At 37.3% G+C, this 21,910-nt stretch overlaps 1 protein-coding gene across 2 annotated transcripts in view; it reads right to left on the bottom strand.

The window, feature by feature from the left end:
* Positions 1–4,416: 4,416 nt before the first annotated feature.
* The window catches only part of SRBD1 (S1 RNA binding domain 1), a 123,496-nt gene continuing 106,002 nt past the window's right edge, over positions 4,417–21,910 (bottom strand). For both annotated transcript variants that reach the window (XM_068185886.1, XM_068185887.1), the window contains 4 exons: positions 20,365–20,541; positions 18,408–18,560; positions 7,644–7,828; positions 4,417–5,388 (listed from right to left, as the gene is read on the bottom strand). In XM_068185886.1, coding sequence (XP_068041987.1) covers positions 5,099–5,388; positions 7,644–7,828; positions 18,408–18,560; positions 20,365–20,541 — 805 coding nt within the window. In that variant the 3' untranslated portion in view covers positions 4,417–5,098. The remainder of the gene's footprint in view (positions 5,389–7,643; positions 7,829–18,407; positions 18,561–20,364; positions 20,542–21,910) is intronic.

Below are 21,910 nucleotides of genomic sequence, written 5' to 3' on the forward strand. Positions count from 1 at the left end.
CTCTGGTATGTGGCAGTTTCCATTCTCTGCCAAGATATTCCACACATTTAATTCTTAGGTGAAAGTACTTTCCTAAGACTTCACTTCTATTCAGTCGTTGTAAATGACCCTCAAGCATAACAGTTCCTCTCATGACATTATTTCCACATACCTCATTGTGAGTCAGATGCAAAAAATTCTCTGCTTGACCACAAATAAAGGCAGTTTTTCCTAGAAATATGACTGTCATTGAGATATGAGAATGCAAAACTCCAGCTTAGCTGATTGCATACTGAAAACACTTTTTATTTAGTAACATACAAGTGTAGCAGGATAAATGGATCTGTAAGATAAGGAGAAAACAACACTCTGATTAACTTTTCTGAGGTGCTGGTCTCCTGATTATTGCTTAAAGATAACGTCTCAACAATTAAAAGCCTGAACTCAACCAGATTTAATAAAGCTAAAGAAGCCATTCAGTTTACTAAATGCTCCTCTCTTTGTTGTTTCTTCTGGAGAACAAGAGAGGGAGACAAAACAAAAAATTCTATTAATAATAATTGGACTGCTGTAGTGAACATGCCGTAGTGTTTTTCAATTCTAGAAGCTGAATAATATAAAAGCTCTAACTAGTGAAACAAGGGGCAAGGTGATCAATTTCAAATGTGTGTCAGCTCCTAGTCAGGGACAGAAAGCATGTGAGATGAGATTTGAGTGCTTTACCCTGAACTTTTGGTTAGATTTAAAATTCTCAGTGGGATGACTCACCCTGATCTGGACACGGCCACCAGTCCTCTCTCACTTTCAAAGCATGGAGAATCTCTTAGGATTCTTGATGCAGCTAGAACATGCTCACAGGAGACTTAACAGTTACAGAAACAGCATGAAACCCAACAGATTTGATTAAAAGCAGCAATCCCCATTGTAGAAGCTCACACAGAAGCAATACTCTTGCACTGGTCACTCCCAGACTGAAGAACTGTATTATTTCCAAGTACAGAATTTTGCTATTTACAGCTTGCAGAAGCTGTAGTAAAGCCTGTGGTGCAATACATACACTTCTTATGATTTGCTGTTCGTCTCCAGGGGTCTACAAATTGTCATCAATTGCTGTTATGAGTGACTTATATCTGATGAAATACCCAACCATAATTCTAGATGGAAGTACCTGTCAATAAGCAGGTACTCCTGGAAGTACCTGTCAATAAGCAGTGATCTCCAACAGCCTCCTGGCAGGAGGTACCTGTAGCCAGCCCAGAGTTACAACATCCACCAGAGGGACCATTTAGAGGCTCAAGTGGAAACAGGCAATTGAAGTTCTCTATAAACTAGTCACTGAGGTTTGCTGTGAGAAACACAGACACATCATTTACTTGTGAAGCTTTATAGAGTATGGATTCAAAGGGATTTCTCAAAATGAAACACTTCTAAGTTACAGTTTCTACATGCCCATGAGGCGGGTGAGGAAACTTTGGGACCAGTAAACAGAGGTGCTCTCAAACCTTTAGGTGGTCTCTAACGGGGAGGAATGGAATTACTGACTGACCCAACCTTTACATAGCCCTGGAGACACACGAACTCCCTCACTGCTCTTTCTGAAACCTTGAACAAAAAGGAGACAGAGTAACTTGGACTGGCATTACCAGCTTGCTCCTTCCACTGTCTTACAGGATTGATAGTCTTGAAGCTGGATGTCCTTAAGCAGAGCGAAGTAGGCTCATGAATTACCCTCAGGAAGTATAGAAAAGCAAGGTGCTATTCAGGCTGAACCGAGAACTCACTCAGTACTCACTTAACAGTGGGTAAGGCTCCTTATATAAAGCTCTGAAATTAGACAAATATGATTCATGTTTGGTTTCTAGCTTCCAGGCATAGAGTTTCTAAGTGTATTTGTTGTTAAATAAATACAGACACCAAGTTCAAGACACAGTACCACAAAGCTGTTAGATTATTTGTTCTCCTGAATTATGCATTACTTTCTGTGGTATGCAGTTTTTCTAACACAAGTACCCCACAAAGCCCAAATTCCAGCATGTCTATATGCCATATGGACCAGCTTCTCCAAACGCCTGCTCCTCATGGAAATTCTATTTGTTTTCTTATTGATTTTATTATGTTTAACAGCATACTAAATCATTCCTGAGGTTGACAAGTTTCTGGAAAATTGATATATGCTGTCTGAAACTGCCTGAGGCGGGAATAAAACCAAAACAAATGGCTTCTTTTAAACTCTTGTTTTGCATTACTACAGCCAGGCATACAAGTGCCATCTTGCTTAAAAGAAGAATTCTTCTGTTTTGTATAATATCTGAAGCACAGGAAATCTTTAGAAGCTCTTCTAATGTGTCTGCATATCAGGGGAAGGTGATTGCAAAATACCAGACTATTTGAGTGAGGGTGGGACTAAAAAGGCAGACTGTCATCCAAGATCAATGGGCTGGATTTTCTCTCTGGGGAGAGGTGGAACTACACTACAAGGTGTGTAGATGCCTTGGAATCTACAGCTTAAGGCAAAAGTAGAATTTTTAGTGAGACTTAAAGACTTGTATTTAATTCTTCTGAGAAACTGTACTTTGAAGCAATTAACTAATATCAGGAGGAAGCAGGGGTTTGTTTATTTGTTCAAAAATTTGAAGGCATCACCATTAAGCAGTACTGAATTTGTTCCAAAGATTGGACACCATTTCAAATGGGGAAAAGCATCCATCCAGGAAAAAAAATCATGTCTTGGTTCAGAAACTAAAGGGGGGGATGAATTACAGAAAACAGTTTTGATGCTTTGGTGTCAGAAATCTGAACACCACAAGAATTCAAGATGAAATCTAAGAATTAAATTAGGCAGAAATAATTTTTGAATCTCCAAAGATCTGACAAAACCCGAGAAGTCCACATTATGCATATTCATCCTTGTTAGACTCTCACTGGGCTGTTTTAACTCCTGTGTTCTGGCAAAGAAAAAAAGAAATTGCAATGGAAAAGTATTTTTGTGGAAAGCAGTTAAGGCACTCCACTAGCTGACAAATAATGGGATAACATTTGCAGAACTGCAGACATTTAAGACATATGACATGAAGTCATATACTCCTCATTTTGGTGTGGTTAAAAAAATTCGAAGAGATAGACATTATATTCTCCTACAGTCCCTGTGATGACACAGGATAGGCTGCTGAGTTACTCTGTGGAGAAAACCAACTATTTATAAGTATGTACAATGAATTGTGGGTCAGTCTTCTGGGTAGGTAAAATGCCTCCTGTGAATTAACAGGCCAGAAACAGCCTCAAGATGTCTTGCATTTGGAGAATTTCATTATAATCCAAGAGATGTACACAAAAATGTAAAAGATGCAACAATCCTCACAACATTACAGATTAAAAAAAAGAATTTCAGTAACAAACAAAATACCACAGAAAGAGAAAATACTCTTTCTATTACTCACTAAATTGAGCTTCAGGATATCAAGTTTATCTTCTCCTTAGAGAAGGCCAAGCAAATCCAGTTAATTTGCTGAGTGTTTAGATACTGCAGAGATCATATATAAAGTTTAACACAACTTAAATCATTCTACTGATGGACATACTGCTGTAAGTGAATGTATCACCTGCAGGAAAAAAAAAGTAATTTCAACTTCTTTGCTTTCCATCTCTGTTTTCCAAGACAGTAACATGATATTACAGTTTCTAATTTCATAACAACAAAATATACCTTGCAGAAGTATTACAGGAAAACTTCAAAAGGCCTGCAAAACACGATTCCAAGATGTGCTGACTTTAACATAATAGAAAATGGTTGTCTTTTCTTCAGTGGACAAATGCATTGAAGCTAGTAAGATCTGTCTTCCTTTTCTTCCATCTGCTAAATGATTTTTTAATCTTCAAAATATACTGTCTACAGCTGGCTCATCATTTTGAAAACAAAAGCACAGAGCTGGGAGCTCAAACTGTGAACCTTTTCCCAACTCATGCATAGACTGTGTGCCAGCAGCTACTTGGACATCTGTAGTCAGAAACCTTATCATTGAAGGTCTTTGACACTTGCTATAGTGTATTTGGGCACATCTGTTGCAGACCAGAGCTTCTGCCAACTTACAGGCAAGTTGGATGACTGCAAAGGAATAAATGCCCAACACACCAAAACTCCATGTAAAGACTACATATATACATATATATATATATATGCACTGTTGCTGGAAACTAATCTTCCAGTATACCTGTCCTTTGCAAACTTGACTTAAGAGTAAGTCCTTTGAAACACCATCAAAATACCACAAAACCAAGAAGTCTCTAGTTAGAAGAAACAAACCTCTGCGCTAGGCACTCCTAGCAGGAAACAGTGAGCATTCAAAGTGTTAGTGATTAAGCACGTGTTGGAATGAACGACAACTAGGACTATTAAGCTACTTGTAGAACCAGTACACTGAGAAAAGATGAACAGAAATGTTTTTATTTTGCAGAAGTATAGAACAACACACACATCTTTTGACACCTTTGAGCAAAGTTCCTTAAACTGCAAGGTATATCCAACTGTGTTAATCCATGATAACAGAACAAGAAAACATAATACAGGTAAACAGACGTCAAATAAATTAAAGATAACTACTTCTGAACCATCGATAGTTTTAGTAGATGCTTTTTCCTCAGCCTACTTTTGATGCAACATCATTACCACTTAACTTCAAAAGATAATTTTTTCCTGCCACTAGGAGCCCTCCTTTAGACTGTCAACCAGAAAACAGGCAAACTGAATGGCTGTTTTTTGGGATGGGAGCTATAGATGTATCTGCTTGTGCAGTACTAACTGAAGAATAAGATAGCAAATCTTGCACACACAACAGATAAAAGATCTGTCTGACAGCCCACTGGAGCTTCATTTGCTCTGCAGACAAAATAACAAGGTTGCTTGGAGGTAATCTAAAAAACTGTTCCAACAATTATTAACAGAAAGGATACAAGAAATGTGGTAAAACTGTTAAAATAAAATTAACCAAAAAAAAAAAAAAAAAAAAAGGCGCTGAAGGTTTCAAAATGTGTTCATTTCAACATTCATTAAATGCCTGACCCTCCATAACCTTGCTGACATTACTTATCCTTTAAAGTCAAGGCTCAGTTACTGAAACCCCTCTCATAAAACACGAATAAGATCCAATGTTATCCTCAGTCGAGGAATGTCAACATTAAGCACTTTAACTTCCACTCTTTCTCCAGGACCTAGGCCCAGGCTTCTTCTCTTCTTCACTTTAGAGAGTTTTGCTTCTGTTATGTTTCGCACTGGAATCAAACCTGCTTTTCCCACACCAATATCAACAAAAACTCCAAATGGTGTTGCATTTTCAACTTTTCCAGTCAAAACAGCACCAACACTTAAGTCTTCAAAGCAGACTATGCTTCTCTTGAAGTCAGGTTTATCAAAATCTGTTACAGGAAACAAGAAATACAAATAAGACTCCGGAGAAAATGAGTTTCTAAGAGTTGTTTCCAGATAATTGCTTCTAATTAATAAGTCATCCCAAGGTAGATCTTAGGTCCCAAATACTGCTTTCTGTACATTTTTAAATAAAGCCCCATCTGTGATATCTTGTTTCTTATATTTTGTGAATCACAAGCATGTTGTATAGTAGGCAGTGACTGAAAGATTCTTTTAAATTTTCTCAGCTCAAGGGAGAAAATACTTGAGGTGACTTGAGCTACATCAATTATAAATGAAATTCTATTCCTGTAGAAATTTCTACACATTCACAGGAAGATGAATACTCAGTTTCATCACATACTAAAAGAAAAGTCAGCAATGCACTATTATTAGGCTTGCTGTTCATCTGCACAATGACATCACATGAGCTTCATCACAGAGCTGCTTTGCGCTGACAACTTGAAAAATCACACAGGCATGATCATAAGCAGGGATTATACTGGGATATTAATGTTCACATTCTGTACTTAAGGGCACAGATAGATTTTTTTAAACTCTTTTATTTCCCTACCATTTTCTGCTCCTTCAGAAAACCCTTTTGAGTAATCTCAACTTCATTGAGTTGAAAGCTTCTCTTTCAATTTTTTGCTATTACTGTTTGACCTTTCCAAGACATAATTAGGACTGAGATTTTCCACAAGGAACATCACCAAACCAGAACTGTAATAATTTTTCTCTGCTTGCTTTTGAGAAATAAAATTCAGCCTGAACAAGTTCATAGCTAAAATCCACTGGAATTTAATCAGTCTGTGGGTCTGCACTGGCTTTGCAATGCAATGTTTTGGTAGGGGTGTGTGTGTGTGTGTGGGCTACTGTGAGTGGTGGCTTCTGCAGCTTTGTCTGTGTCCAATAGATCCACTGCCGTCCAAGGTTGAGCCCATTAACAAAGATGCTAAGTGCCTCTGGGATAAAATATTTTAAAAAGAAAAAAAAAAAATTCCTGTGCAACAGCAATTGCAGCCCAGGAGGGAGAGTGAGCATATGTGACAGAAACAGCTCTGCAGACACCAAGGGAAGGAGGAGGAAGAGCTCCAGATGCCAGAGCTGAAATTCCCCTGAAGCTCATGGAGGGCCCTACACCAGAACAGGTGGATGCCTGAAAGAAGGCTGTGACCCGATGTCAAGCCCACGCTAGAGCAGGTTTTCTGGCAGGACTTGTGACCTCACTAGGGAACAATCAAAGTCTCTTCCTAAAGGACTTCACTCCATAGAAGGGACCCATGCTGGAGTAGTTCATGAAGAACTGCAAGGGGCCCATGGGAAGAACTCATGATAGAGAAATCCATACATTGGAGACAATCCGTAAGTCTACTAGGCTGCCTTCTCCAATCACAGTCTGTCTAAAGTAATACTGAATGTCCAAGATCAGCAGAATATGAATATTTCCACTGAAGAGTCTCTCTTTTGCTTTTATGCCTTCCTATGTTAATAGTCTATCCTACTGTAACTTAGATGTAAGATCACCAGAACAAATTGAGACACAGAAAATACATATTTTCAAGACCACAAGTGGGGAATATTTAAAAAATAAGCACATAAACCATTAATGAACTAAAAAAGGGGGGACAGAAATGTTGGTTTGGCTGTTTTTTAAGTATATGTTTATTATTTGTTGTTACAAGCCTGCATCTTTGCTGTCTATCTCCTGCTGTTATAAGAGAATCCAGCTGTAAGTTTCATTATACAACAGCATCCCCAGATGTTTTACTTCATCTTTCTTTTCCTCTACCTCAAAGTGTTCAGTACTACTGCAGGATTTAACCAGGGCAGCCAACGTGCTTCATTTACACTTGTCTCCCAGAAAGCAGGGCAATAAAAGAGAGCAACTACACACTACTGCTCCACGAACTTTATTGCTACTGTTTCACCTTGGTCTCAGCATTCCACCCTATGATGGAGAGCCAACACAGATTCAATCAGTAGAGAGTCAACATATTGAAATTATTTCATTTGTTAACAGCCATACAACTCCCCTTCCTATGGCTGAAAATGCCATGATTTAAGACAGGATTCACACTTATGTACAAAACTGAAAAGAAACATCTGACTATGATCTAGCTTTTACTTTGACTGAGAAATGAAATGGAGTCACATGTCCATGAAAACCTACTACTGATTTTTGAAGAAGAAAATGTGCTGTTTTAAAACTAATATGTAGAACAAAAAATCTGAGAGTACAACCTTCCAAACTGAGGTTTACCTGTTCGGATGTCGTAGCCTTCAGGCTGAGTGAGACCATCAATGATCAGCTGCAGTGTGTGCACAGTGGTATTGAGCCTTTTGGCTGTGCCTTCCAGTCCTTCCTTTTGAATTACCACATTTACTTTTTGCTGCATATCTGATTTTCCTATGTCATTTGCATTTCCTCCAATGAGAGATAAAAACCTAGGAAGTTCAAACAAAGAAAAATTTGTAACATCCTTTAGTGGGAACTGAACCTTTGCTCTATTATTTTTTCGCTGACGCATGAACAAAACTTCTGATAAAATATATGAACAGTTTCTCAAGTGCATGTCCTCTCAACTCATCTCTGATCTGACACATAAATGGAAACTTAGAGTCTATCTGTATATGTGTATCTTCTGGAACATATTGCAAAACTAGAAGGAAAATAATAAAATGCAATTAAAACATCTTCTCAGACCAATTATTTAATATCACAATAAACCTGAATTTCCTTTTTACTGAAAGATGTCTTTTGCCATCAAAGTTCCCTAGAAATCAGTCAAAATTCTATAACAATGCTATTGTAATTGTCACTCTTGTTCAAATTAGAATGAATGGCAATTTAGCAAAGCAACAATGAATACTCAAAATATTAAATTAGAATCTTTAACCCAACTTAAGAAAAACTTTGCATGAAATATTTCTCCTGTCTGTGAACTTCATGATTAAGAACAATTAATTTTTCAGACACTAGGTAATCATTAAGTCAAAGTAGTCACATGACACAATGAAGTCAAACATCCTTATCTTTCCGTATTGTCACATACATACGCATTGTAGACAGAGAAATTTGGACTGGTATCCAAAAAGCTGAAAAGAAATAAAAATAAATACTTCTAAATAATTATGTCCTGACATGTGATCTCTGCCACGAGCTGCATCTCACCATGAATAAGCTTTGTCTACCCTGCTTTGTCATGCCTCTTATTGTTGACAGGAAGCACAAATTTTTTTGCATGTTCTCCACCACAGCAGGCAGGTAGAATTATTGTTCCTGTCCTCCAGAGTCTGATTAAACATTTCTTCCAAATTCCTAAAAGAGATTCCTTTTTCCTCTCCTTATCCTGCTTCACAATAAGTGTAAACTACGAGTCCCAAAAGAAGAGCTGACCAGCAGGTTCATGCTCTGAACTTGTTGGGAGACATTCCAGTTCTATAAGAAATCAAAAGCCCCTAGTAGTCAACCTTCCTTCCCCTGCCAAAATACATGCAGGGGATGCATTTTTATCAAAAACCTGAGGCTGTATTTCTTTTGTCAGGAGACCCAGAGTATTTTTTGTTTTCTTGTTTCTTCTTTTTAACCCAAGGAACCAACTGACATTATTTCAGGTGGTGAGCAATAGGAAGTTATACGGATTGAAACATAAAACTAAATTTATTTTTGACAAAATATAAATTGAAGAGACATAATTAAAGCAGTATCTCACTTTCAGTAAATCACAAAATTAATCTTTGAGCATAAGGGCAAAGCTTCACTTAAAAATGTCCATTAATTTTGCTAAAGGAGGACATCTGTTACAATTGGCTGTCACAAGTTCCACTTTACTGAATTCAAGTACAAGCATAGTGACTTAAGTATACTGGTAGCTCAAACACAGAAATTTGGACTTAGTAGTAGTAGTGATAAATACAATTTTCACTTATTTTTTTAGTGCATACGCATCTTTCATATGGCAATGTATGACAAAAATTAATATGGACACTGTGGATGGTGCTGTTCTCCATATTTACTGAATTTTGCTTTGACTGCATATCAACTTTTGACATCACTTTTTAAAGTAGTTTAAGGTGGTTTGGAAGCAAAGCATAAAGCAAAACAGATGCAAAACATTTTATAATATCAAGTGCAATTTTTTTTCTGTAAACTAACAAACTACACCACTACTATTTGAGTATTTTGTCTAATAACAGATACGAAAAATATCAGATGTTCTGTGAAACAAAACCACCTTCTTTTGCAAAGGAGCCCCAAAAGTGGTTGCAATGATAATGCTGAAAATGAGCCCAGGCCCAGGTGAAGTGTTCCCCCCCAGGCTGCTGGGGGCTGCTGGCTGCTAACACCGGACAATGCCCCACCGGAGCACTAGTGACAGGCAGCAGCTGTCCCAGCTTTGACTGACGTGCCAGATGTAACATGACAAACTCGACCAGCCTCATGACTCAACCTTCTAAATAATGTACGCTTTACCACCCAGCCCTATAAACAAGTTTGCTGACATTCACGTACTTGGCTTTATTTCACTTCAAATGGAAACTCAACTTGAGTATGTCCAAGTAACATTTTCTCACCATTAGGATTTCGCAGAAGCGCATTGACTTCGTAAATTGATCACGGGGTGGGTTTCACCACTAAGAAGTGCAACCACACAAAACAGCCACCAGCGTGTATTAAAAAAAGCCCTGTTACATACAAAGATGCTGGATGTGCGGATAATGCAATCAGAATGAACGGTGTTACGTGCACACGGCCGGAAAGAAAACCAAGCAGGACATAATCCAAGTGCCTGAGCTTTAAGCACAATTCATGAAAGGTGTTTTGCCCCAGCTCCTTCCTCGCCTCCCTCTGGACATCCCAAAGCATTTATCTGAAATTAAAATGGATTCCTCATCTAGGCAAGGGTGGTAGGTTTGGGTCCTATGTTATCAATTACAATTGTGTAAATAATTTATTAATGTGGTTCCTGCTCACAGGAAAATTTTGGCTCCACCTGTAGATGATGCTTAAACATGTGCCCAAGTCCAAGTACATGAGAAGTCCCACCAACTTCTACAGAATTTTAATATTCTAAAAATCAGGGATTTTGTTAAGAATATTTCAGAATTATGAGTTATATATCACAGGCAAAACAGAGCACTGTAAAAAAGCCCAGCATGCACATATGCAGAGAAGAAATACTCTTTATAACAAACAGTATTATTTGTATTTTGGAAGTTCTCATCATTTTAGGACAGGTTTTGGTAAAACCCATGTATCAAAGTATTTCCAAATTAAAGTAACTTCTTAGTGACTGCAGATGCAGTTAGTTTTAGAAATACTGTTGAATCTAATTACATATTTAATGTATCATTTTTACTCAAATGAACATAGCCTGAGGGCACTTGAACTAAAAAAAATCAATATAAAGCACAACTCTCTGACTGAACAGTGGTGCATTATATTGATAATTTCTGTTTTAAAATGCCACTGCTAAAAAAAAGTTAATTTTCTCATTTAAAAAAAAAAACCCAACAAGCTCCTCCAAGAGTTATTTCAAAGGCAGAAAAAAAGAGACAGACATAGTTGGTACTAATACTCAGATATGGCTATGGGGGAAAAAAAGAGGTTTCCCTTAATTAAAATATTTTGATCATAATGTTAAACTATCACCACAATCCTTGAAATATCTCACTCACACAATTTGTAAACTGCTCCAGCTGCACAACATAAGAACATGAATTATCTGTGCTAAAATGAAAGTCCTTAAAGCATTTTCCTGGCTACATATGTGAAATAAATAATACATTGCAGTAGCTCAAGTGCTATGTTTATCTACCAGAAAGACAACACCTAAAGAAAGTTAACAGAAATGGGGAAGATGAGACTTTTTTTTTTTTTTTTGAAGTGAGGTCATTCTTATAGGATACATTATCCTTGCTTCTTCAAATGCTGAGTTTGTGAATGAATGATGAACTTTCTGGTCAAGGTACATCAACTCAGATAAAAGCTGCCAGAGTCTTAGGAAGAACAGGGTGAAATTTAAACAGTTTAGAACTTTGAGTTTTATGGATTGGAGATTTAGAGAATACTCAGAAACCTTTGCAATCACCTTCATTTTAAAAGCAATCTTTGCAGTCTTACAGGACCTGCAGAGAATGGTCATGGATAAATGACTGATGTTTTTATTTAATACATAATTTCATCCATCTTATCCAGATAAGGAAAGAAAGAAAAGTAGCATAAATGTAACAAATAAGCACATCATGTTCACTTAACATACACATCTGCACAAAATTATAGCACAACCTTTGCAATGCTTAAAAGATAATACAAATTTCACTGGAATGCAAAAAATAGTCAGAAAAGAGTATAAAAATTTTACCAAGGGAAGCCTACAGTAAATTTTAAGGAGCTCCTCTAACCGCCCCTCAAAAAGCTTCTTATAATGTGCAGGAGTTCTAAAGCTTTGCAAGGGCTTTAGTCACAGTCATTTCTGTTTTATGTAATCATTTCCAGCAACACAAGTTAAGAGCTGGGAGTACTGGATCCATTACATTAAAGCAACATGATACGCCATTACATCTTGTCACAGTACACACATGAATTAATGGTAAAGCAGCATAATCACTCTGAAAACAAAACAACTCTGCATTAGCATGCACTTTGTTAGGTAAAACGTATGTTTATGACAGTAACAATCTTAAATTATGCAGACATTTATGTTTTAGTAATGTTTTGAAGTGCAAAAGCAGTATTTGTATAACGCAGATGTTGACTGCTCTTGTTCCCACCAGTGATATGGATGCTCAATTTTTATTACCGATGCAGACTATGTATCAAACAGTATTTGTGCATTATGCTCTGTAATTCATTGCTGGACACAGAGAGCTAAAGACTCAAATAATATCTAAAACTACTTATGTGGTTCAGCCAGACAAAGCTGTCTAAGCAGTGTGTTTTTCTTCAAATGCATAAATTATCAATAATGTAGATTATTTGACTGCATGCAGAAAGCACTCAGTCTATGACATTTTGAAGTTACAAATTTTAAGAAACATTGAGTTTCTAAATGAGAAAAGAAATTCAGACACAGTTCCACTGCAGCATAGCCACTTTGCTCCCTTACCATTAGTCACACTGCTGTTGGCTGTTCTCATGACTACTGATATATCACATAACTGGAGTGCAACTTGAGATACAAAATAGTGAAACATGATTAGTTATCCACAAAGAACTAGTATACTACACTTAAAGGAGAAAATTCCATTAAAAAGGTCTTGTGAAGGTTTTGCCCAGTATTTTTTTCTAAATGCAACTAGTGGGAACTTATGCAAGTCCCAAAAATTTCAACAAATTAAAAATACCATTTGATTTATGGGTCTAGTATATATGGCGTAAATGGAGCATATTTCTCCATTATTTCCAAGTTCTTCTAATCATTCTTGTTAAGCAACACATTAAAGTTTTAAAATGTCTTTATTGGATTGGCAGTGAAAGCTTTTTCTAGTCTTCTGTTTACTGACAAGATAACTTTCAAAAATATGGCCTCTAAAAATCCAGCTAAGTTAGTAGTAAAACCTGCGAATAAATTGGCCTTTTAAAGTGATTAATATGAACAGTTATTTATAATACTTAATGGCCACAATTCTGCAAGTGTTCTCTGTAATTAGGGCTGTACATTGGCTATTGGAAATAGTCATAAAGTTTCATTAATTGACTGAGTTTAACTCTTTAAAGTTTCTTTTAAAAAGTCCCCAAAGGTAAGACTTTTTAAAGTATTAGTCTGCACATTAAAAACCTTGAATACCCACACATGGGTGTGTGTTTACATGCAAGTACAGTCTCATTCAAGTGGACAAAAGACATTTCTGATGTCTTCGTAAGGAAAGATGTAATGTCTTTGTACTCCTACCACAGTAACAACTCCTAGCCTCTGTAAAAATATTCACATGCAGACTGCATTATTAAACAGAACACAACAACTAGTTTTCATTGCTCAAATACCATACTAAGTAATAACTCCCTCCCTGATTTCTACTCCCCTTAAGCGTTGCCTTAATTGTTCAGTGACAACTAGGTGACCTGGACAGAAGCAAGCCAGCCTGCCAGCAAGCTGGAAAGGCTATCATAGGACAAGCTCCTAGTTGCATAAAGGGCAGGAGAGGAAAACCTCTTTATTTGTAGCCTCATCAACAGTTTTTCTTCTGCATTTTCCCGTGTGCCAGTACTTGCCTTCAAAGCCAGCAAATGCAGCTTATCAGCACAGCAAACGAGACACTACGGATCAGCTGTTACATTCACCCATGCAGAGTGCAAGAAACACCAGGGATATTTGAAACATGACTGATTGGCCGATAATGGAATATAAACTTATCAACACAAACACTTTGCTGAAATGAGCGCCAAATTGAAGTGTTTTGTTTCAGTGAAGAAAAAGCCCATGTCCGAGTGCATGCTGAATTCTCTTGGGACTTTGAACTCCTGCTGAAGATATCAAGCACCATTATCAATACACAGAGAATGGCAAGACACGAATCTTCACTGCAGTGGCTCTGCCCAGTCTGTCAAAAATTTCTCTTAAGGCACAACCAACCACAGTGAGCAGGACTGGCCTCTACCAGGCAAGGTCCTAAACCTGGGTAATTAGCCAAGCAGATCCTCACCTCTGTTATTCTAAGTTACAGCTTTAGATCTTCTACATTGGCAAAAATTTGTATTTCTAGGTCAGGTTAAAATACAACCTGTCTGCCAGATGCTGCAATCTCTGAGCAGCAAATACACATTCTAAGTGCCAACCTTTTGCAAAAAGCATTTTAATGAGATTTAAATAAAAAAGTCAGCAAATGTTAAAATTCAGTCACATGAAAGCAACTGCACCCAGCAGACTGATAGAACAAAGAAAAAACACTGCATTTTCCTTCCAACATTTTGGTTTATAAGCATAACCTGGTTGTAACTTCTGGGGACTTCCTAAATGTTTCCTTGGTTTTCCTACAATTCTTTAACAATACACACCAAGAAATTGGATATGTTCTACATATTGTATTAATTGTATGTAGAAGATTCTGCCACTATAAACTGGTTTTCACATATAGACTTTCCAAAAACTTAAAACATGGTTCTGCTTTGCAGGAAAATAGGCTGTCTATAAAGTTTTGAGGCTTTTATTTAGCTTTTTGGAAATTCCAATTCATAATATTTAAAGGTGTTTGTAAGCTTAATCACTGCACATGACAAAGCCAAGCTCTGACAGTGTGGAAACCATGAACAAAAATTCTTTGGTATTCTGCAGAGCGTGCTAAATCACCAGTAGGATATTTTCCAATTATTTTACAGAAATTGTACAGATTTTAAGTTAAGATGCTTAAATGTCATAAATCAATCATACCAGCACCATTTGTGCCACTGTAGTAAAGATTACATCAGCGTTTCCATTATAAAACCCCTATTTTTCTAAATCAGCCCTAAAAATTGGCTCCAGCCTGAAGTTTGGCAACCAAAGTCACCACTTGGGAGTAATTCTTTTAACCATATTTTTCTTTAATGGATTGGCTTTTCAAGCTACAAAATAGTCCTGAAAAAGAAAATTAGTGGTTTCAAATTTGGGAAATTTCTATCCCTCAAAAACATTGTTTTAAAACCTGATAATTTCACATGCCATAAATCTGCAATGTAGACTGCTGCCTTTGGGTAATTTGGCTATAAGCAGTGGCTAGAAATCACCATCCTATTTCATTTAAAAATAAATGCAATTTTCCATGAAAACTTTTAATCCAATAAAACTTTCAGAAACTAGTTTCTCATAGCAAGATGTGGTAGGCATTGCATAAGGAAGCCTCTATGATTCACTTATGTAGCAGCTATTCCATACATTAATTTTTGAGGTAAGAGGTACGTAATACTAGATTTTTGATCAAATCTGATTATATTCAAGACAATTCTGCCCTTTGGCAGCACAGATCCACCTGTGAACTTGACACACTCCCTGACAGTTCAGTGTAAGCTCAGAAAAAGAAGAAGAATACTCTGATAGCACTAGAGCCACAGAACTCATTAAGATGTATTATTTAAAAAACATTATTATTAAATACAGATTCTAACCTACATCTAACAGTTTCAATTTTTCTCATGCATTTTAAGTTATAATAATCATCAATTAGGTTTTAAACTAGTTTAATTCTAGTATTCTAGAAGGCCTTTCAGATATTGGCCAATTTCCATGAGACACCTCCAACCAACACCATGAACATGATTTGATCTTCAGGCTCTCAAAAGCTTTCTCATGAATGTAGGTTCAGCAAAAGGGAATTACAAGCCCAGTCCCATCCACTGCCTGTCAGCAAAACTCACCAACTGCCCTGATAAGCTTTGGACTGAATCCTCCATGCAGTCTGAATTCCTAGTAATTTTTTTCCTAATTCATACTCTGTGAGGAAAAAAGGTTTGGAAAGCTGTTTTCATAAGTTCTGAGAAACTTAGCAGCTCATATGCTTTTTTTGAAAAGTCATTTTAATATATAATCATTGCTAAATTATAGCATTAGTTGCTTGAGGGGAGGATGTCTGGTTTATATTTAGCCCTTACGTCACCAGTGTCAATTTTTATTACTACCCATCTTGGCTTTTGTCAGTTTGCTGCAGAGCTGTATTTTCTTTCCTCAAAAGAGCTATTTGCCATGAAAAAACATTAAAGATATCTGCCCCCTTCCCCACACCATTTTGTGATATCGAGTTGCTGCACAGTCATACAATCTACACCATGAAAGTTATCACCTTCATATTTAACACGCTTTCAAGGAAACAAAAGAAAAATACAAATACTCTTGTCCATAAAATACATTCATGGAAAGCACTTGGAGACTTTTTTACCCCCATCATAGTATGTGTAGAGGTATAATAAATGTAAAAATAAGACAACAGAGAAAGCCAAAAGGATGAAGAAAAAACTGATACAATTGTTTACAGAGAAAGATGCTACACTTATTAGTTTGGTTTTTCATTAGCAGATATTATAACTGTTTTATATTTGCTTTGTAATCAACTTATATTCTTTTGCATTAAAAAACCAAAAAAAAACCCCACAATAAAATCTTGTATGGTACAATATCTATGACATGCATCTGGACCTAAATACTTCCTGCCAAAATTCTGTCTAGGATGGCAAAGTGTTTGGTGAGAAACAGATGGCAGTGCTGGAAATGTGCTGTAAAATACCTGCATTATCCAAAGAGAGATGATGAGACAGATTAACACCGGTCTTCAGACATGTGACCCTTCTGCACTGGCTTAGAAGCAATCGAAATCCGAGTCTGAAGCTGCACACATTTTCAGACTCAGCAAGGCACCTTCTAAGCAGTGTTGGCTGTGCAACGGGTGCCAGTCCCCTCACTGAAACATGCACAAGCCTAGGACTCACACCACTGTCTTGGCTGAGATGTAAAAATCGTGCTCGTTAATTTTTTTTATTCTGTTTTTTGTTAAATAGTGCAAGTGATGGGATCCCAGTCAAATTTCAAATAACAATTATATGATCTGTGATACCTACTAAAATTAAACAATTTCAGCTGTATGTAAATATCTGTTCTACTCCATGCAGCAATAATCCCACTCACGACTTCAGATATAAAAGTCACCTGTGCTGCTTTGGAAACAAAGTCACAATTCTTTATTTTCTGACCAACTCTTGTGAAAATATTATATGTAGGGAAATTACTGTAGTATTCCACCACTAGCTGCATATATTTCTCTGCTCTCTAAAGCAATCTGTCCACATCAGGCTTTAAGCAAGGTTGGTAGGTAACACTGTGACCATTTTACACGTTATTAGTGTACCAGGGCTGGAAAGCTAAAAACTAAAATCCGAGTACTTGAAATTTAAATTGAATGAAATTCAATACTGAAAATCAAAATTATTTTTAAATAACCAATTTATTTTTCACATTGACTCACTTACATCGATTAATCTCTAGTTAGGGTGACCAAGCTGCACACCCTATAAACCACCTACCAAACATAAGATCATTAAGATCAGGACTTTGACTCATGTTTTTGCCCAAAGCTACACAGGGCAGAGACTTTGTAACAAATGTTGATGTGTAAGAAGTAAAGGGAAATGGTAATAGAAAAGGAGAAATCAAAGTTATCTACACACTGCACAACTGCAATAGACTCTACCAGGAAATTGAACAGTGGGTCCTAGAATCAGGCACAAAGAAGAATCAACTGTGGCAGGGAGAGGGTGGAAACAGAAGTTCACTGCATGCCTAGCAGCAGAAAAACATAGTGACCTATGGATAGGAAGAGAGAATAGAGTACACACTGAAGGGAAGGTGTCCTAAAAATGCAATGATCTGTACGACTTTTTTAGGTAAGAAAGTCAAGCTTTGTGAAGGCAGAAATTCTGCATCTCTCTTCGAGGTTTAAAGATGGTTTTGTAAAGATGGTTCCTGTAAAACAGGAAGCACAAGTTTGTTTGTCCAGGCATATGATCTCAACGGAGATCACAAGAATTTTAAAGCAACTGGCTACTAGTGAAATTAGCTTCAGTACTTTTTAAGAACCTGCTCAGTAAAATTCAGTTGAAAAATAAATATGCGTCCATATGTGGTAGGAGATAATGTTTTCTGAAAAGCAGAGTCCAATTTCAACTAGGGCTGCTGATAGAAAAGATCACAGCTTATAGCAGTATTTCAGAGGCACACACGGATTCCTAATTACTTTTTTCTGACATACATAAAAACCATTCTCTTCTTTTAGCCACTTAGTAAAACAATCATACTATTTGTGTATTTGTGAACTTGTATATACATCTTAATTAGATCTTGCAATATCAACATTTAATTTTAAAGGCCCATACTAACGACAAAAGCTCACATATATCCAAAGCATACCTTCTTCTTGAAGAAAGAAAGAAAGCTTCAAAGCAATACAAATATTCCTGTTTTAAATGACTGAGCAGGCTGTTGTCCGAAAAAAAAAAAAAACAGTATTTTAATTTTATTATTGATGGTGTCAATGGCTCAAAAGCCTTCCCATCACTTACCTCATTGCAATGTTGTAAGACTCTGGATGAATGCAAGTTTGGTCCAAAGGATTGGGCTGTTGTGAGGCACATGATGTTAGTTTACTCTTCTTTTTACCCAGTGCACCTGCTTTAGTTAAAAGTGCACGATTTCCAAGTTCATTTTTCTTATTACTGCCAGAAATCAAAAATGGACATGTCATTTTCAATGAAGATGGTCCTGGCCCAATATCCACACACAAAACCAACACATTTTTTCCCCTGAAGTCCTCAAAGAAAACAATTTATCAGGACACATTAAAGGCATCAAAATGACTCCTACTGCAAATGCTCCTTTCATGCATCTTTGTTTGTTTTTTTTTTTTTTTTTTCCTAAATCACAAGTGGTTCCTGCTTTTGGAGGACAAAAGAGAATGCATTGAAGGACCTGAAACTAGCTCTGGCACTTTGGGCTCCACTCATCAACTGCTGGCAGAAATGCAAACATATTTTCCTCTCTCCATATCAATTTTTAAAATAACCACTATTTGTTGAATTTCATGAAAAAAACACAAAACTTATTTCATACAGCAATATAAAGTCATCAAAGTGATTGGAAAGGATAATGAAACCTCAAAGTTCATTTCAAAAGCCTCTGGTTATGTCACCTGGACCCACAAGAAGTGGTGTGGAGGCAGTGGTGGTAGAGCTTTACTTTGGCCTTAAAACCCATTTCTCAGGTTATACAGTGTTCCCAAGTTTTATGGAATCTGACTAACATCAGAATCATGTTCCAGGAAGGTTAAAAAACCCCCAAAACAATGTTCACATTTCACCAGTGAACATTTGGGGTGGGGGGAAAAAAAGCCATCAACCATTTTCATTGGTTGTATTGCAGCATAAACTAGAGAAACTAGAACAGACCTGTACAAGAAAAGACCTATCAATCATAGAGAGCTTTGGAAGCAATTTCTTTGGTCTTCTGGGGCTTACAGCGAGCACCACTTGGCCTGCAGCCTATGCCTCCCTGCCAGATGGGCAACCAATCTGTACATCTTCCACCTGGGCAGCAAGCCAGTCCCTATGTGCCCACGACCTGCCTGGAAGTTACGCGTGTGCTGCTCGGCCAGCAGCAACTGGGAACACAGTATTGCTTCTGAGCACTGCGTTGGCTAAAACACAGCGTGTGCTTCCCAGGAAAATATTTTTTTGAGAAGAGCCAATGGCAAAAGTGTAGCAATGGAGCTACTGCCATGCCCTTTCTTAGTTCTTTATTTTGGAAAGAGAAATGAGAAAAGACAGAAGAGATATTGTGCTAGAAAGGGCATTTTCAGTTGTAGAAAGGTCAAGAGGAGCACTATGAATGGCTGAAAGAGGCATAGACTTGGTACAGAATCAGGGAAGGAGATGACAGAGAAGAGGATGACACATTGCTGACAAACTGGACTTGGGAAAAGGCCTCACATATTTCAGACAGAAGACAGTCACGTCACACTTGCTAGGCACAGGAGTGTAGCATAGACCGTTTAATCTAGGCAGCTACTCAACTTCCTCTTTCCAGGTAATGAAATTGAAACTCCAAAAATCTGCACTAGTTTACGACCATTAAATTCTGCAGAATAATCTTTACCATATTAAATTAGTTAATTTACAGATCTCTGTATTATTCCTGAAAAACAAGAAAACAAGACTAAAGTTTTAATATCTCAGATCACAACACTGCTGCGTGACAATTTTTTTTACAAAGTCAGTGGCAAAACTTTTAATTTAACTTACATATTTATCAAAACCCTGACTTAGAGGACTAGTCTGACAAGCCATGACTATTCAGGGGAAGAACTATCTTCAACCATGGACTTTAACAAGTTAATTTGTTGTCTTTCAGAGCACAGTGGTATAGGATTCCTTGAGTCCCATGCAAGAATACAAAGCAGAAAAAGGGGAACTCTTCTCATTCTATTTTAGATAATTTATTCAGAACAGTTAAAATCTCTATTACCTGCAAAAAGTCTTTATATATTCTTGATTGAATCTGATGAAGCCAGCACATTGTTGGAAGGTTTTGGGACCCAAACCTTTAACTTCTTTGAGCTGTTCTCGGTTTATAAATGGTCCGTTCTTCTCTCGCCATTCAATTATATTTTTAGCCCTGTTAATATTCAGTCCTGCAATGTGTCTAAGAGAAAATGTACAAAAAACTTTTATTAACATTGAACAGTCATTATTGCAAGTGCTACCAATTAGAAGGATACCCATTCCTATAGAAAATCTGGTTTACAAAACTTAAAAACTGCTATGAAATTAGCAAATAGTCTCCCAGACCAATGGCATTGTCTGAAAAAGGATCCCTTCTCTTAGTTCTTTGGAAGGAATCCACTCAAGTCAAGAAAACTTAGTACAGCAATCTGGTTCTGTACATGCCTAACTAGTAAGTCAGGGACGTGTAATTTATGATCTGTTGGCTATTTCCGTAATGCCACTTCAATTTGTCATGTCTTATGGCCTGCCCCCAGCTGCCCTCTTCAGGAAACAGTGTGGGAGGAGGGCTCAGAACAGATAAATTGTTTCTGTAAGAACAGCTCCCTCTCGGCCCTTCCAGTGGTACTGGAACACCTTGCCTTGCATATGCAGGGCTCACGTCTGCTACCCAGAAGGAGAGTGGCTGGGAGCAGCTTGCCTTCCTCAAATGATTGAACTGATCCACAAAGCTTGTTTCTTTTCTCTGAGCTCTTCTTGAAATAAAAAGCAGCTGGGAACAGGCTGGGAACACGACTTGTTCTGAGGGTAACTTGGATCTGGCCAAGAACTTACCTGTGAAGTGCAACAGCAGTTAGCCAGGCTCCTTCAGGAAGCTGTGGGTTTGCAGCACATTTTCTGTATGTACATGTGAGCAAAACTTTCTCTGTGTGGAGTATGTTAATCATGAAAAAAGAGAAAAGAGCTCTTGTGGGGAGTTACACATAGCACTAGTGAAGGAAATGTCATCCACTAGGCTCTATCTAATGCCATTGCTTTAAGCAGCAGCAGCAGTGACCTGTTTGGGGAATGGCATGAACTGATTCTAGAAAAACACCACCACAGCAAACCCAGCAAGAGTCATAAAATCTCAGGGAAAAAAAGAAAAAAAAATCCATTATTTTCATGCTCAAGCAAAAGAAATAGCCCAAAGTTGATGAAAGCTCAGAATTAAATTAGAGGGACACACCTTTAACCATAGACAGAATACTTATCATTAAGAATGGAATTTTCTTCAAAAATTTCTTAGAGACATTGAGAAATCCAGCTTATTTACACTGACGAAGGAACACTGCACAGTTGACAGAATTTTCCACTGATGAGCTCAAGTCTTTCAAGCACAATACTCAGCAGATTGATGCAAATACTGTAGCAGTGTCATCCCTTCCCTGTGTACTACGTGTCAAGAAGTGTATTTGATGCATCAGAAACCACAACAGAAAGCTCTGCTCAGGCTGCAATCTAGCTAGAGTGACAATCTCATAAACTGGATGTCTGAAGGAAACTTAAGACTGCATCTACACAGAACA

The sequence above is a fragment of the Anomalospiza imberbis genome, chromosome 3 (genome assembly GCF_031753505.1).
Source record: "Anomalospiza imberbis isolate Cuckoo-Finch-1a 21T00152 chromosome 3, ASM3175350v1, whole genome shotgun sequence".
Taxonomy (NCBI): Eukaryota; Metazoa; Chordata; class Aves; order Passeriformes; family Viduidae; genus Anomalospiza; species Anomalospiza imberbis.